The sequence below is a fragment of the Podarcis filfolensis genome, assembly GCF_964270895.1.
Source record: "Podarcis filfolensis genome assembly, chromosome: 6".
Taxonomy (NCBI): Eukaryota; Metazoa; Chordata; class Lepidosauria; order Squamata; family Lacertidae; genus Podarcis; species Podarcis filfolensis.
This window is the reverse complement of record NC_139609.1, coordinates 92,153,390-92,168,153: the sequence shown is the minus strand read 5'-3', so window position 1 is coordinate 92,168,153 and position 14,764 is coordinate 92,153,390. Positions and strand designations below refer to the sequence as shown.

At 47.1% G+C, this 14,764-nt stretch overlaps 1 protein-coding gene across 1 annotated transcript in view; it reads left to right on the top strand.

Annotated features, from left to right (window-relative positions):
* The first annotated feature begins 1,503 nt into the window (after positions 1 to 1,503).
* Positions 1,504 to 14,764, top strand: part of PTK6 (protein tyrosine kinase 6) — a 15,272-nt gene continuing 2,011 nt past the window's right edge. Inside the window, exons 1-8 of the mRNA XM_083618898.1 lie at positions 1,504 to 2,173; positions 5,154 to 5,275; positions 8,569 to 8,732; positions 10,309 to 10,462; positions 11,239 to 11,400; positions 12,281 to 12,462; positions 13,310 to 13,463; positions 14,526 to 14,755. Coding sequence (XP_083475024.1) covers positions 1,935 to 2,173; positions 5,154 to 5,275; positions 8,569 to 8,732; positions 10,309 to 10,462; positions 11,239 to 11,400; positions 12,281 to 12,462; positions 13,310 to 13,463; positions 14,526 to 14,713 — 1,365 coding nt within the window. The 5' untranslated portion in view covers positions 1,504 to 1,934 and the 3' untranslated portion in view covers positions 14,714 to 14,755. The remainder of the gene's footprint in view (positions 2,174 to 5,153; positions 5,276 to 8,568; positions 8,733 to 10,308; positions 10,463 to 11,238; positions 11,401 to 12,280; positions 12,463 to 13,309; positions 13,464 to 14,525; positions 14,756 to 14,764) is intronic.

The following is a 14,764-nucleotide window of genomic DNA, read 5'->3' as shown; positions in this document are numbered from 1 at the left end:
GCATCGCTGGCGTTTCCCCTCCCGCCCCCCCTTCTTTGCCTGCACCCGCTCATGTCGGCCAGCTGTCTCGTGATCTGCTGCTCCTGCTGCCGCCGTGGCTCAGTATCCACGGCAAGGCGCTTTGCACGCGCTCAGAAGCACTCTGCCCTTTAGCGGGGAGAAAGAGCAGGGCAGAAAGCATCGCCCGCATTCCGTGTGCTGGCCGTACTCTCCCTTCCCTCCTGGCTTGCACCCTGCCGTCCCAGGCAATTTATTCAGGATTTGCTGCTCCTCTGTGGCTTAGTAGCGACAGGAAGGCCCTCTGCACACGCTCAGAAACACTCAGCTGCGCCGAAACTCAAAGGGATCAGAATCCGGAGCTGAAAATAAGTGGGAAATAGAAGGGAAATAAACTGCACCAGCACCCAGAGTTAGCTGAAATTTGGGTCGGTGCGTTGGCGTGTTGGATTGGGAAATACCCGGATCCCAACTTTCTCCTGGTCTTCCCCAGACTCGTCTCTGGCACACGCCCCCTTTTCAGGCCTGGAGTTCTGACGTCATCAGGCCATGGGAGTTTCCACAGCACGTGGAGGGGAAATCCTACATGAGATCCTCTCTCTGCCCTTGAGGAGGAAGATCCCATGCATCTTCCTTTAGCCTCTGGGAGAACCTCGTGTTGGGTTACTTTCGGGAAGAAAGAATTCGAATCAAAACAATAGAAGTGATGAGGGAGACTTCTGAAGTTATTATTATTTCCTATTAGGATTTGCATACATACCCTTCACCCGAAGATTCCAGGGCAGATCGCAACAGAAAAATACAAAATGAGAATAGAAGCAAAAATAAACAAACCACCCCCTTACCACAAACACAGACCAATGCTTGGTTTTTTCCAGGCACGGAGCCACCACAGAAAAGGCCTATTTGGATGCATGGTGTGAAACCAGGTATGGCAAGAGACATTTTGGCACCTGAGGCTCACCACAAAACGGGGTCCTTCTCCCCACCAGGGAAGAAGGGGTAAGTGAAGATCTACCATCAGAAATGGGGGACAGATCTGCATCAAGATCCACTGTCCCTGTGGATTCCGCCAACTGAGGCAGTTGCCTCACTTTGCCTCATGGGTGGGCCGGCCCTGGTGTGTGTGTGTCACACACCTATGGAATTCTCTCCCCTGGGAGACTCTCCTGGCGCCATTGTTGTAGATCTTCAGGCACCAGGCAAAAACATTCCTCTTTCACCAGGCCTTTGGCTGTTAACTTTCTGTGTGTCTTTCAGGTGCCCACACACCCCTGCCATCGCTGTCGGGGTCCTATAGCAGCGGCTTCTGGCGAGACGTCACAAGAATTCCCAGAGATCTTGCTAGATCTCACGCAAGCGTCTGAGCAAGGCTTTGGCAGCGTTGGCACGGTCCCATGTCGCCTCGGGCAGCGAAACGGGATGGGCCTCCCCGCTTAGCCCATCTCCCAAAGGCTGACTCAGACGCCGAGAAGCCACAAGGCTTTGCACAAGGGATTTGCATCCGGAGCCCCAGTCTCGGAGAAGGGAATCCGCGCGTTCTCTTTCTCTTTCACCACCTCCTCCTTCCTCTTCTGTTGAAGGAACAACAACAGGGCAGGGCAAGAGACAGGTTATTGCTCTCTCTCTCTCTCTCTGGTTCTCTCGTTCTTCCTTATAAAGAGGAAGTGGGGAAGGTTTTTCTCGCAAAGCCTCCCTTGCCAGCCTCCACCTGATCTGGTGCAGATAAAAGGCAACTCCGCAAGATTTGCAAAGGCTTTCCCAAGGTTCACCCGCGGAGGTTTGTAGCAGGCGATGGGCCTTTGAAAAGGATTTGCAGCCAGAACGAATCTGGATTTCTGCAGTGTGTGGTGGGGGTGATTTTCTACAGAGGCATAAGATTTCACCCACACAGGCCATTAATCTGCTCCGGCCTTCAGCTTGCCTGCCTTCGCACCATGAGCTCCAAGCCTGCGCCACCATGGAGAGCCAGAAACTGCCTTTACACCAGCCTGTGGGACTTCAAAGCCATGACGGAGACAGAATTGAGCTTCCGGGCTGGAGATCTCTTCCAAGTGATCGAGAAGAAAGGAGAGTGGTGGTGGGCCAAGAAGCTGGATCCGTCCCGGACGGGTTACGAAGAAGGCTACGTGCCTTACAACTATTTAGCCAAGCAGGAGACTATGGAGGCAGAGCCGTAAGTACACGTCTGCAAATATCCCCAGCCAGTTTTAAAAGGAAGAAAAATGTGGTGTGCGGATGAGATCTGGGCACTGAGTGCTTTGGAATTAGGGTCCCCCCAATACCTTGACTTAATGTGGATCGGGAACCCCTTTCTCCTCCTGCAATTTGCCCTTGCTTTCTCCTCCAGCAAGCGCTGCACACCACTTTCTGCTCCCTAAACCCGGAGGTTCCCCATGCTTTGAAAATCTGATTTGGCATGAGATCCATCAGTGGCCCAGGGAATTTGGAAAGAGTGTTGGGCAGCAGTAGTTGGGGGAGAAAGCTACATGGCTGAGGGGAAATTAAAAAGACGCACACGAGAGGTTTACAACCTGCAATAAACTGAGATGTGGACAGGCGCTTAACCCACATCCCAATTCTAGGACCACAAAAGCCAGATTGATTTGATATGCAATTTTTATGGATTCATTTGATTTCACATGCAAAACAAAAACCAAAAACAGGTGCGTTCCCTCTTCTACTTTGGCAAAGCCTTGTGAGGAGACAGTGAAGCACAGGAGCAGAATGCAGTTTCACCCATACATTATCTCCTGTCTTCATTCCAGCCTTGTAGGATTGCTTTGTTGTTGTTATTGTTGTTGTTTAATTGTTTAGTCATGTCCGACTCTTCGTGACCCCATGGACCAGAGCGTGCCAGGCACTCCTGTTTTCCACTGCCTCCCACAGTTTGGTCATACTTATGTTCATAGCTTCGAGAACACTGTCCCACCATCTCATGCTCTGTCGCCCCCTTCTCCTTGTGCCCTCCATCTTTCCCAACATCAGGGTCTTTTCCAGGGAGTCTTCTCTTCTCATGAGGTGGCCAAAGTATTGGAGCCTCAGTTTCAGGATCTGTCCTTCCAGTGAGCACTCAGGGCTGATTTCCTTCAGAATGGAGAGGTTTGATCTTCTTGCAGTCCATGGGACTCTCAAGAGTCTCCTCCAGCACCATAATTCAAAAGCATCAATTCTTCGGCAATCAGCCTTCTTTATGGTCCAGCTCTCACTTCCATACATCACTACTGGGAAAACCATAGCTTTAACTATTCGGACCTTTGTTGGCAAGGTGATGTCTCTGGTTTTGTAAGATGCTGTAGGATTGCTTACTATAACTTTAAGGCTTGCCTTTTCAGGCAAAGGAGAAAAAAAGCTTGCGGCCGCTCCCAGGGATGTGGGTTCTGCACCTGCTTTTGTGCTGGAGGTTGCAGAATTTTGCTGCATGCTGTGCATAGGAAAGCTATGGAGCGCACTTTCTTAAGAAGAGGGGCCTATTGAAGGCTGCTAGCCACGATGACTCCATAGTACGAGGAAGTAATATTTCTGAATGCCAGTTCCTGGAAACCGCAGGAGCAGAGAGAGGGCATTTGTGCTCAGTTCCTGCATCTGACATCTGGGTGGCTGCTGTGAGAACAGGATGGTGGACTAAATGGGACCATTAGCCTGTCCAGCAGACTCTTCTCATGTTTCTGCATGTCCCCAGTACTGGATTTGCCATTTTGGACCACACTGCACATTGAACCACAGAGCTAGGAAGGAGGAAAAAACTCTCCAATACAACTGCCTGTGGTTCAGGTTTCTCGTTTTTAAAATGTCTGTGCCCCTCAATCATACTGTTCTCTTTTTTTAATAAAAAATTCCTTCCAGTAGCACCTTAGAAACCAACTAAGTTAGTTACAGTCATACCTCAGGTTACAGATGCTTGAGGTTGTGCTTTTTCGGGTTACAGACCTGCTGAAACCCAGAAGTACCAGAACGGGTTATTTCTGGGTTTCGGGGGCTGTGCATGCGTAGAAGTGCTAAATCGCAACCCGCGCATGCGCAGACACACCATTGCGGGTTGCAAATGCTACAGGTTGCAAACGTGCATCCCGCACAGATCACGTTCGCAACCCAAGCACCTACTGTATTGGTATGAACTTTCATGTGCATGCACACTTCTTCAGATACACTGAAACAGAAGTCACCAGACCCTTATATATAGTGAGAGGGTGGGGAGGTGTATTACTCAGAAGGGTGGTGGGAATGGGTGATTGGCTGATAGGTGTGGTAAACCTGTTGGACTGTTATATAATAATAATAATAATAATAATAATAATAATAATAATAATAATAGTAATAATGATAATTTATTTATACCCCACCCATCTGGCTGAGTTTCCCCAGCCACTCTGGGCGGCTCCCAATCAAGTGTTAAAAACAGTACAGCATTAAATATTAAAAACTTCCCTAAACAGGGCTGCCTTCAGATGTCTTTTAAAGATAGGATAGCTACTTATTTCCTTCACATCTGAAGGGAGGGTGTTCCACAGGGTGGGCGCCACTACCGAGGAGGCCCTCTGTCTGGTTCCCTGTAACCTCACTTCTCGCAATGAGGGAACCACCAGAAGGCCCTCGGTGCTGGATCTCAGTGTCCGGGCTGAACGATGGGGGTGGAGACGCTCCTTCAGGTATACAGGACCGAGGCTGTTGTTAATGACTGCAATTGGTCTTACAGGAAAAATCAAGGGGTGAGATGGCTAAAAATAGCTTTATCATGTATAATGAGAAAAGAATCCAGTGTCTCTATTCAGACCAGGTCTCTCCATGGTTTTAAGTTTGGTAATAAGTTGCAATTCAGCAACTTCTCTTTCCAGTCTATTTCTGAAATTCTTTTGTAATAGGACAGCTACTTTGAGATCTTGTATAGAATGCCCTGGGAGACTGAAGTGTTCTCCTACTGGTTTCTCTGTCTTGTGATTCCTGATATCAGATTTATGTCCATTTCTCCTTTGGTGTAGGGTTTGGCAGAGCAAATGCAGAGCTATGCCCTATCCTAACAAACAGTTACCTTTCGATGCATTGCCATAAAATTACTGTTTCTCGTTTCTATGACCTTGTTGGGAGTTGCTCTACCGCTGAACTGCAACCCTTCTTCCCTGAAAGGAAAGCAATGTTTTAAATTGTTCCTTCTGTAGGTGGTTTTTTGGGCAGATCTCCCGTTCTGAAACAGTCCACCGGCTGATGTCAGAAGAGAACAAGGTCGGAGCCTTCCTAATCCGTATCAGCGAGAAAAAGGGGGCTGAGTATGTTTTGTCAGGTAAGTGTATTTCACTTCCTACTTTTCCGACTTGAGTGACCAGTTGCAAAGGAAAAGACGCTCCTAGTAATTTACTTATAGAGCTGGGTTTTCATTTTGTTAAACGTATATATCGCTCGCCACTGCAAGAAGCCCTGCAGCGGTTTACGCCAGAGACATCGGCAATAAGATTTCTGCTAACTGTTCATTACTACCATTTCTTGGTGATTCTTCTGCCGCGGCAGCTTACAAGTTTTAATATAGAATGGAACAGAATAGGAATCCTCATAAACAGGCCAGAATAGGCTGTCGAAAATCCAGCATAAAACAAAGGCAGAATGGAAATGGAAAACGAAACAAAAGACCTGGTCATTTTTAAAAGAAAAGTTGTCATCCAAAAGTTGCCCAAAAGAAAATAACAATGGTGTCGGAGGGAAACTCCTTGTGCAAGGAGTTCCAAAGATCAGATTCCATGGGGGAATAGACAACCTTTTTCAACCTTTTTCAGCCGTGGGCCGGTCCACCGTCCCTCAGATCATGTGGTGGGCCAGACTATATTTACGGCGGGGGGGGGGAATGAACGAATTCCTATGCCCCACAAATACAGTGGTACCTTGGGTTAAGTACTTAATTCGTTCTGGAGGTCTATTCTTAACCTGAAACTGTTCTTAACCTGAAGCACCACTTTAGCTAATGGGGCCTCCCGCTGCTGCTGCCACGCCGCTGTGCGATTTCTGTTTTCATCCTGAAGCAAAGTTCTTAACCCAAGATAATATTTCTGGGTTAGCGGAGTCTGTAACCTGAAGCGTATGTAACCTGAGGCATATGTAACCTGAGGTACCACTGTAACCCAGAGATGCATTTTTAATAAAAGCACACATTCTACTCATGTAAAAACACCAAGCAGGCCCCACAAATAACCCAGAGATGCATTTTAAATAAAAGCACACATTCTACTCTGGAGAGCCAGCGTGGTGTAGTGGTTAAGAGCGGTGGACTTGTAATCTGGTGAACCGGGTTCGCTTCCCCGCTCCTCCACATGCAGCTGCTGGGTGACCTTGGGCTAGTCACACTTCTCTGAAGTCTCTCAGCCTCACTCACCTCACAGAGTGTTTGTTCTGGGGGAGGAAGGGAAAGGAGAATGTTAGCCGCTTTGAGACTCCTTAGGGTAGTGATAAAGTGGGATATCAAATCCAAACTCTTCTTCTTCTACTCATGTCCAAACATGCTGATTCATGGACTGTCCGCAGGCCGGATTGAGAAGACGATTGGGCCGCATCCGGCCCCCGGGCCTTAGGTTGCCTACCGCTGGAATAGTCCCTGTCTCCCATGACCTAGTCCTAGCGGGTCCTCTGAGGGCAATCTCAACATCTGGGCAGGTTTATGCTGGAGCAGACGGTCCTCTAAGCAACTTGTTTCCAGGTTGTTTAATGACCCCTGAGGGTCATTTAGTCCAACCCTGTGCAATGCAGGGTTTAATTATTATTATTATTATTATTATTATTATTATTATTATTATTATTATTATTTTATTTGTACCCCGCCCATCTGGCTGGGTTTCCCCAGCCACTCTGGGCAGCTTCCAACAAAGATTAAAAATACATTAGAATGTCACACATTAAAAACTTCCTTGAACAGGGCTGCCTTCAGATGTCTTCTAAATGTCAGATAGTTGTTTATCTCTTTGACATCTGATGGGAGGACGTTCCACAGGGCAGACGTCACTACCGAGAAGGCCCTCTGCCTGGTTCCCTGTAGCTTTGCTTCTCACAGTGAGGGAACTGCCAGAAGGCCCTCAGAGCTGGACCTCAGTGTCTGGGTTGAACGATGGGGGTGGAGACGCTCCTTCAGGTATACTGGGTCAAGGCCGTTTAGGGCTTTAAAGGTCAGCACCAACACCTTGAATTGTGCTCAGAAACGTGCTGGGAGCCAGTGCAGGTCTTTCAAGACTGGTGTTCTGTGGTCTCGGCGGCTGAAATATACTCAGAGTCGCAAAGTGATTTCATGCTCTTTATTCAGCTCATAGTGGTGAGGAGGAATGAATGAATGTCCCCTCAAAGTATCTGCTTTATATACATTATTTACACAATGGGCTGCACATGATTGGCTAATTCCGGAATTCTACTGTAAGCCAATCAGGTTGTGGATTCACTTCTATCTGGAGCATGATTGGGTGGTTCCTGCCAACCAATCATACTGCTGCATTGTTCTAGGACCAATCAGACTGCTGCTTCTGAATCCTATTGTTCTAGGACCAATCAGACTGCTGCCTTTTGGATCCTATTGTTCTAGGACCAATCAGACTGCTGCAGTTTGGATCCTATTCAACTCAGTACATAACAGCGGCCGCTCCCAGTCACCAGTCTAGCTGCTGCGTTTAAAAGTCAGATGCAGACGTGCCCAAAGATTAAGGCCTTCTGGGAAATGATTTATAATGAAATGAAAAAGATACTTAAGTATACCTTCCTGAAAAAACCAGAGGCCTTTCTCTTGGGCATAGTCGGCCATCTGGTGCCAAAGAAAGACAGAATTTTCTTTATGTACGCTACAACGGCAGCAAGAATACTTATAGCAAAGCACTGGAAGACTCAGGATCTACCCACTCTGGAAGAATGGCAGATGAAGTTGATCGACTGTATGGGACTGGCAGAAATGACCGGCAGAATCCGCGACCAGGGAGAAAAGTCAGCAGAAGAAGATTGGAAGAAATTTAAGGATTATCTACAGAAATATTATAAAATTAATGAACTTTGAAAAGATGTTGGTTTGAACTTTGGTGGGGACTAGCTGTTATGATAAAGATAATGGGGATTATAATGGTTTATGTTATTAAATTTAAAAAAAAAGCTGAATGGAAAACAAGGTTTTATTTTAAAAGGAATGTTAAGAGATTAGGATTTGCTGAATTAATAAGGTGAACTAGAGAACAAGAAGGGGAGGTATGAGGAAGTCAAAGAAATATGTGATTGAAAAACTGTTATTGAAACTGAATTGTTTTTAATATTTTTCTTTTTTTCTTTTTTTGTGTTTATATAAAATTGGAAAATCTAATAAATATTCATTTAAAAAATAAAAATAAAAGTCAGATGCAGAGGAACATTTGCCCAAAGCCTCTCCCACGCTCGGGTATGAAGCGCAGCAGATCCTGTCCTGAACAGAACCGTGTGGGAGATGGCAGCCTGTCTAGTTTTCACCAGGGCACTTACGGGAACAGGAAGATAGCAACCTGTAATGATTTGGGTGTTCCCCCAGCTTCCCCTCCACTCTCTGCATTGTTCCCTCTTTTTCTGACTCTCCTTTCCGCGATTTCACAGTCCGAGATGAGTCACTGGTGAGGCACTACAAGATCTTGCGCAACGACCAGGGAGCTTACCACATGAATGCCACACGCTCCTTCCCAGATCTGCTCTCCCTTGTAGAGTATTACAAAGAGAAAGCGCTCACCCACGGGCTGAGGCTCTTGACCCCGTGCTACAAGGTAAGTCCAAATTTGCAACTGCAGATGCATTGGACCGGCGCCGGTTAGCAAACAGAAGTGAGGATGAAAAGGTCAAATGTCCTTTAATAACCTAACACTTTGTTCTCCATGTCTTCTCAATGGCATCTTCCGAAAAGAAATTCAACCTGTATTTTAAAGCCGTCTGGCATCTTCCCATATGAACCTACCTGGACCCTGAGATCATAACCCAAGGCCTTTCTGCATGTGCCTCCTCCTCGAGAGGTCCGGAGGGTGGCAACACGAGAACGGGGCCTTCTCTGCAGTGGCTCCCCATCTATAGAATGCTCTCCCTAGGGAAGTTTGCTTGGCGCCTTCATTATACAGTGGTACCTTGGGTTACAGATGCTTCAGGTTACAGACTCTGCTATCCCAGAAATAGTACCTCGGGTTAAGAACTTTACCTCAGGATGAGAACAGAAATTGTGCCGTGGTGGCGGGAGGCCCCATTAGCTAAAGTGGTGCCTCAGGTTAAGAACAGTTTCAAGTTAAGAATGGACCTCCAGAACGAATTAAGTTCTTAACCCGAGGTACCACGTTCCTTTTTAACCAGGCCTTTGGTTGATCTCATTGACATCCAACACCCTTTCAGAATGTGGCTTGGGGGGCGGGGAGCGCATTATTGAGTTACAGTGGTACCTCGGGTTAAGTACTTAATTCGTTCCGGAGGTCCGTTCTTAACCTGAAACTGTTCTTAACCTGAAGCACCACTTTACCTAATGGGGCCTCCTGCTGCCGCCACACTCCCGCTGCGTGATTTCTGTTCTCATCCTGAAGCAAAGTTCTTAACCCGAGGTACTATTTCTGGGTTAGCGGCATCTGTAACCTGAAGCGTTTGTAACCTGAGGTACCACTGTACTGTTTTTGGTTTGATTTTATATGTTGTGGTCTTGTTGCGAACTGCCCTGAGACCTCCTGGTATCGGGCGGTGTATAAGTTGAATTAATAATAATAATAATAATAATAATAATAATAATAATAATCAAAATATTATCTAAATTCTACAATTTATCAATTTCTAACATTCACCAGCTCTAGCGGCTATGGGTGCCCGTGCACCCCAAAACTCTGTCACCCTGGGTCTGTAACCGTAAGGTGAAACCAACAGTTCACAGAAAGATGGCCATCAGTCATGGATGCTTTAGCTGAAAGTCCTGCAGGCAGGCAGTAGGATGAGATGATTCTTGGAATAACTTCCAACTCAATTGTTCTAAGAACTTGAGCAGAAAAGTTAAGTCTTTAGGGTTACTGTTATGTACTGAAGTTCTCACCCTGGGCCAGCAGGGGGATACTGTAGATAGTTATGCAAATAAGGGATCGAAAGTGACGTTCAGTGATTGGATAGTTTTAGAAAATAGTTACAGTTACGTTGTACTGGAGCTCTATATAAGCAGGCTGGCTGAACCCTTCAGTTCAGTTCTGGCCTGTGAATAAACAAGAGCTGTTTGAAGAATCGCTGTGTCGTCTGATATGTTCACCCACAACTTAACAGTTACATTGGTCCTCTGGGTGAACCTTAGGTAACAAAGTCTTGCCGTTTCTTTTCTTTCGACTCCAGCAAGAGCCCACGGCGATGCCGCACTGGGACGACTGGGAGAGGCCAAAGGAAGAGTTCCGCCTCGCCCGGAAACTGGGCGCAGGTTACTTTGGAGAAGTCTATGAAGGATACTGGAAGGACAGAGTCAGAGTTGCGATCAAAGTGCTCCCCAGAGGTGAGAGTTCGGCTTTGCACAGGAGCAAAGGAAGCTTCCTTTATCATGTCACGTTGATGTTGAAGAGGCCTTGAAAACATCAGCTGGTCCAAAGAGAAGTCGCCAGATTAGTGATTGGGCTTTCTTGTTGTTGTTAATATGCAGCCCATCTGACTGTGTTGCACCCAGCCAATCTGGGTGGCTCCCAACAAAATATTAAAAACACAATAAAACCTCAATATTCCTATTCACCCTTCTTCAGCCAGGGAAGTAAGGAAAAAATATACCGTATTTTTTGCTCTATAAGACTCACTTTTTCCCTCCTAAAAAGTAAGGGGAAATGTGTGTGCGTCTTATGGAGCGTATGCAGGCTGCGCAGCTATCCCAGAAGCCAGAACAGCAAGAGGGATTGCTGCTTTCACTGCGCAGCGATCCCTCTTGCTGTTCTGGCTTCTGAGATTCAGAATTTTTTTCTTCTTGTTTTCCTCCTTCAAAAACTAGGTGCGTCTTGTGGTCTGGTGCGTCTTATAGAGCGAAAAATACGGTGTGTATTCCTAAATTGCCTCTTGACAATACCAAGTTTTCAGACCTTGAAAAGGCTTGCTATGCTTTCCTTTACAAGTGCGACAATGGTCAGTGTAATAGGTCGATGAGAAGGTTGGTGGTTCGAGCCTACCCAGGGATGACTGTGGGCAGGATTCCTGAATTGCGGGGGTTGGTCTAGATGACCCTCAGGGTCCCTTCCAACTCTACAGTTCTGTGATTCTATGTGCTTGCTTCTCTCCCACCCCCTGCAGCTGATCTGACACACCAGGACATGTTCAAAAACGAAATTGAGGCGATGAAGAAGCTGAGGCACAAGCACATCCTCTCCCTCTACGCCATCTCGACTCGTGGGGACCCCGTGTACATCATCACGGAGATCATGAGCAAAGGGAACCTCTTAGAGTTCCTCCGAGGTGAGACCTTTGCACAAGGTGCTTCCTTCACCGTAACCGGCTTCCTGCATTGCCCGCAGGTAGGGCTCTCACAGTTTCCTGAGTGGGACAGCATTTCTCTCTCCACTTCTGACACCGTGTTGCCACCTTCTGATGCTCACGTGTCAAGGGTACTTGTCTGCTGGGGAAACTCCCCACAGGTGTTTCCACACGGGGGATCCACAGGGCTGGGAACCCAGTACAACTGAGGGTCCTGCTTCCGTGAAGACCCTGCTCACGAGAAGCCCAATGCTTTGTCATTGGAGGGCAGAACTAGAGCAGCCACAGGGAGCAGACAGGAAGCAAAGCCCTGCTTCTGCCTGAAATCACGAGTGCTGAACACAAGAGTCACGTGTGAATGTTGATGATCTAGTGTGGTCTTTTCCAGCTGTGCAGCAGATACTGGTCCAAAGGGGCAAATGGGGCACTGCCACACCCACTTCAGTTTTCCCAATACCCACCCACCTTCCTACTTGCAACCCATCCAAAGCGTGGTGTTGTCTACCAGCTTCCTGAGGTCTCCATGTTGCCCTTGTAGAACTCAGCAGAGAGGATGACGGAGGAGGCAAATCCACAATTAGTTGGCTCTGCCTGCCCTTGGCTCTCTGGCGAGTGACGCGGTGGCTTGGGTGCCCGCAGGCTCCGCGCTGCCCCAAACGGTCCACCCACTGCCTGCCTCCCAGCTGTAGGGTGGCTGAGTGGGAAGAAGCAGGCAGACTCCTCAGAGGCCCCACAGAGCATCCTGACTGCAAGGGGCGCTTGGCATGACCCAACAGGCTCTCCTTATGGAAACGATAAGCAAAAGTTTCAGAAGAAACGCAGACAGGTCCTAACAGGAGTGACCCTCTATGTTTACTTCCAGGTTCCGAAGGGGAGCATCTGCACGTAGCAGAGTTGGTGGACATGGCGTCCCAGGTTGCAGATGGCATGTGCTACCTGGAGACGCAGAAATTCATCCACCGAGACCTCGCTGCCCGGAACATCCTGGTCGGAGAGAACAACATCTGCAAAGTGGGAGATTTTGGGATGGCCAGGCTGATCAAGGTATTCTCTTGAGGCGGTGGACTTGTAAAAGGGTAAAAGAGTACAGTCATACCTCTTGTTACGTTTGCTTCAGGTTAAATCTTTTCAGGTTGCGTCCCGCGGCGACCTGGAAGTACCAGAAAGGGTTACTACCAGGTTTCACCGCTCGCACATACACAGACGCTCAAAATGACGTCACGCACATGCGCAGAAGCGGCTAATCGTGACCCATGCACACACAGACGCGGGTTTCGTTCTGCTCATGTTGCGAATGGGGCTCCGGAACGGATCCCGTTCACAACCAGAGGTACCACTGTACTGGGAAATGATCCATAATGAATTGATAAAAAATGTTTAAATGTACTTTCCCCCCCAAAACCCAGAGTCCTTTCTGTTGGGGATAATTCAGACGGAAATCCCCAGGTGTCAAAAATGGTTATTTATATATGCCACTACTGTGGCCCGTGTTTTGTTAGCCCCAAAATGGAAAACGAGTGAGGTCCCAACCAAAGAAGAATGGCAACTTAAACTGACGGAACCACGGAAAGAGAAGAAGGGAAGTCACTGATATCTTAAGGATGTAAAAATGAGTACTTTAAATTGTAAAACAGAAAATGTAATAAAAATTATATACAAAAACGAAAAGGAATTTACTTGAGGCTTGGGGAGTGTTGACAGTAAATAAAAATAGGTTGTGCCCCGGCTGGTGTTTGCATTTAAAAAACAACAACGACAAGGAATTCTGCACCAATATGACACCAAGATTTGCTGAATTCTGTGGCTCATGCAGTTAATAATAAAAGTGCACAACTATAAAGTGTTCAGTGGGTTGTTGTTATACATACATGTTGTTCTTCTGTTCTCGCAGGACAACGTTTACGAATCTTACTCGCACAACGTCCCCTACAAATGGACGGCACCGGAAGCCCTTTCCCACGGCCGCTACTCCGTCAAATCCGACGTTTGGTCCTTCGGAATTCTCCTGTATGAAATCATGACCCTTGGCCAGAACCCATATCCAGGTGCGTTTGAGATTCGGGGCATCGTAGGAACCGAGGAAACTGCTTTATAGTGAGCCAGAACACCTGTCCTCCCAGATCAGTGCTGCCAGCACTGACTGGCAGAGGCTGTTGATGTTTCGCGGCAGGGCACATTCCCAGCCTTACAGAGGCGGAACCAGGGTAGCTTCTCTATCCCTGAGCTACGGCCCTTCTGCAAGTCATTTTGGCAGTGAAGACAGCACAGGACCTGCCCCAGCTGGAGGCTTTTAAGCAGAGATTGGATGGTCATCTGTCATGGATGCTTTACTTGAGATTCCTGGGTTGGACTAGATGAGCTTTGGGATCTCTTCTACGATTCTATGATGAATGCATAGCCGTGCTAGTCTTAGGCTACAAGATTTATAGTGTTAATTCAGCCCTTCCAGCTGGAAGGATTGCACACATGAAATAAATGGATATTTATATGCTTGGGAAACAACAAAGGCACTGGTTGCAAGGAAACAAGAAATATTTAAAGAATATTTTTTTTCTTGCATTCCCCCTCTAAAAACTAGGCGTGTCATATGGTCAGGTGCTTCTTATGGAGTGAAAAATACGGTAATTTGATAAACACAGGATTTGAATTTGTTAATTTGTAACTGGGTGATTTTGCAACTGTAATTTTTCATTCTTGAACAATAATAATAATTAAAAAAATTGATGACCATTTAAAAAATATAATGTTAATTCAGCAGCACCTGCAGCATTTTAAATGCAGCTACACTTAATATTATTATTATTAATATTATTACAGTGGTACCTCTGGTTGCGAATGGGATCCGTTCCGGAGGCCTTCTCGCAACATGAAAAGAGCACAACCTGAAGCACCATATCTGCGCAGGTGTGCGGCATGATTTGGTGCTTGTGCGCATGCGTGAAGCGCGATTTAGCGCTTCTGCACATGCGCGAGCGGTGAAACCCGGAAGTAACCCTTTCCGGTACATCCGGGTTGCCGCGGGACATAACCTGAAAGAACGTAACATGAAGCAAACGTAATATGAGGTATGACTGTATTAACATTATTGTTTTCCTCGCTCTTTGCAGGTATGACCAACAGTGAAGTTTTCAAGCATGTCCAGACCGGTTTCCGGATGCACTGCCCTCTCAACTGCCCTGCCACAATGTACAACATCATGTGCACATGCTGGGACCTGAACCCAAAAGAGAGGCCAGACTTCAAGCAGCTCCGAGGGCAGCTCCAGAGTTTCACCAACTATGAGAACCCGGAATGAAAGGAGCAGCTTCCTTTTTCCTCTTTAGGGACTTTTATTGAAGTCAGATCC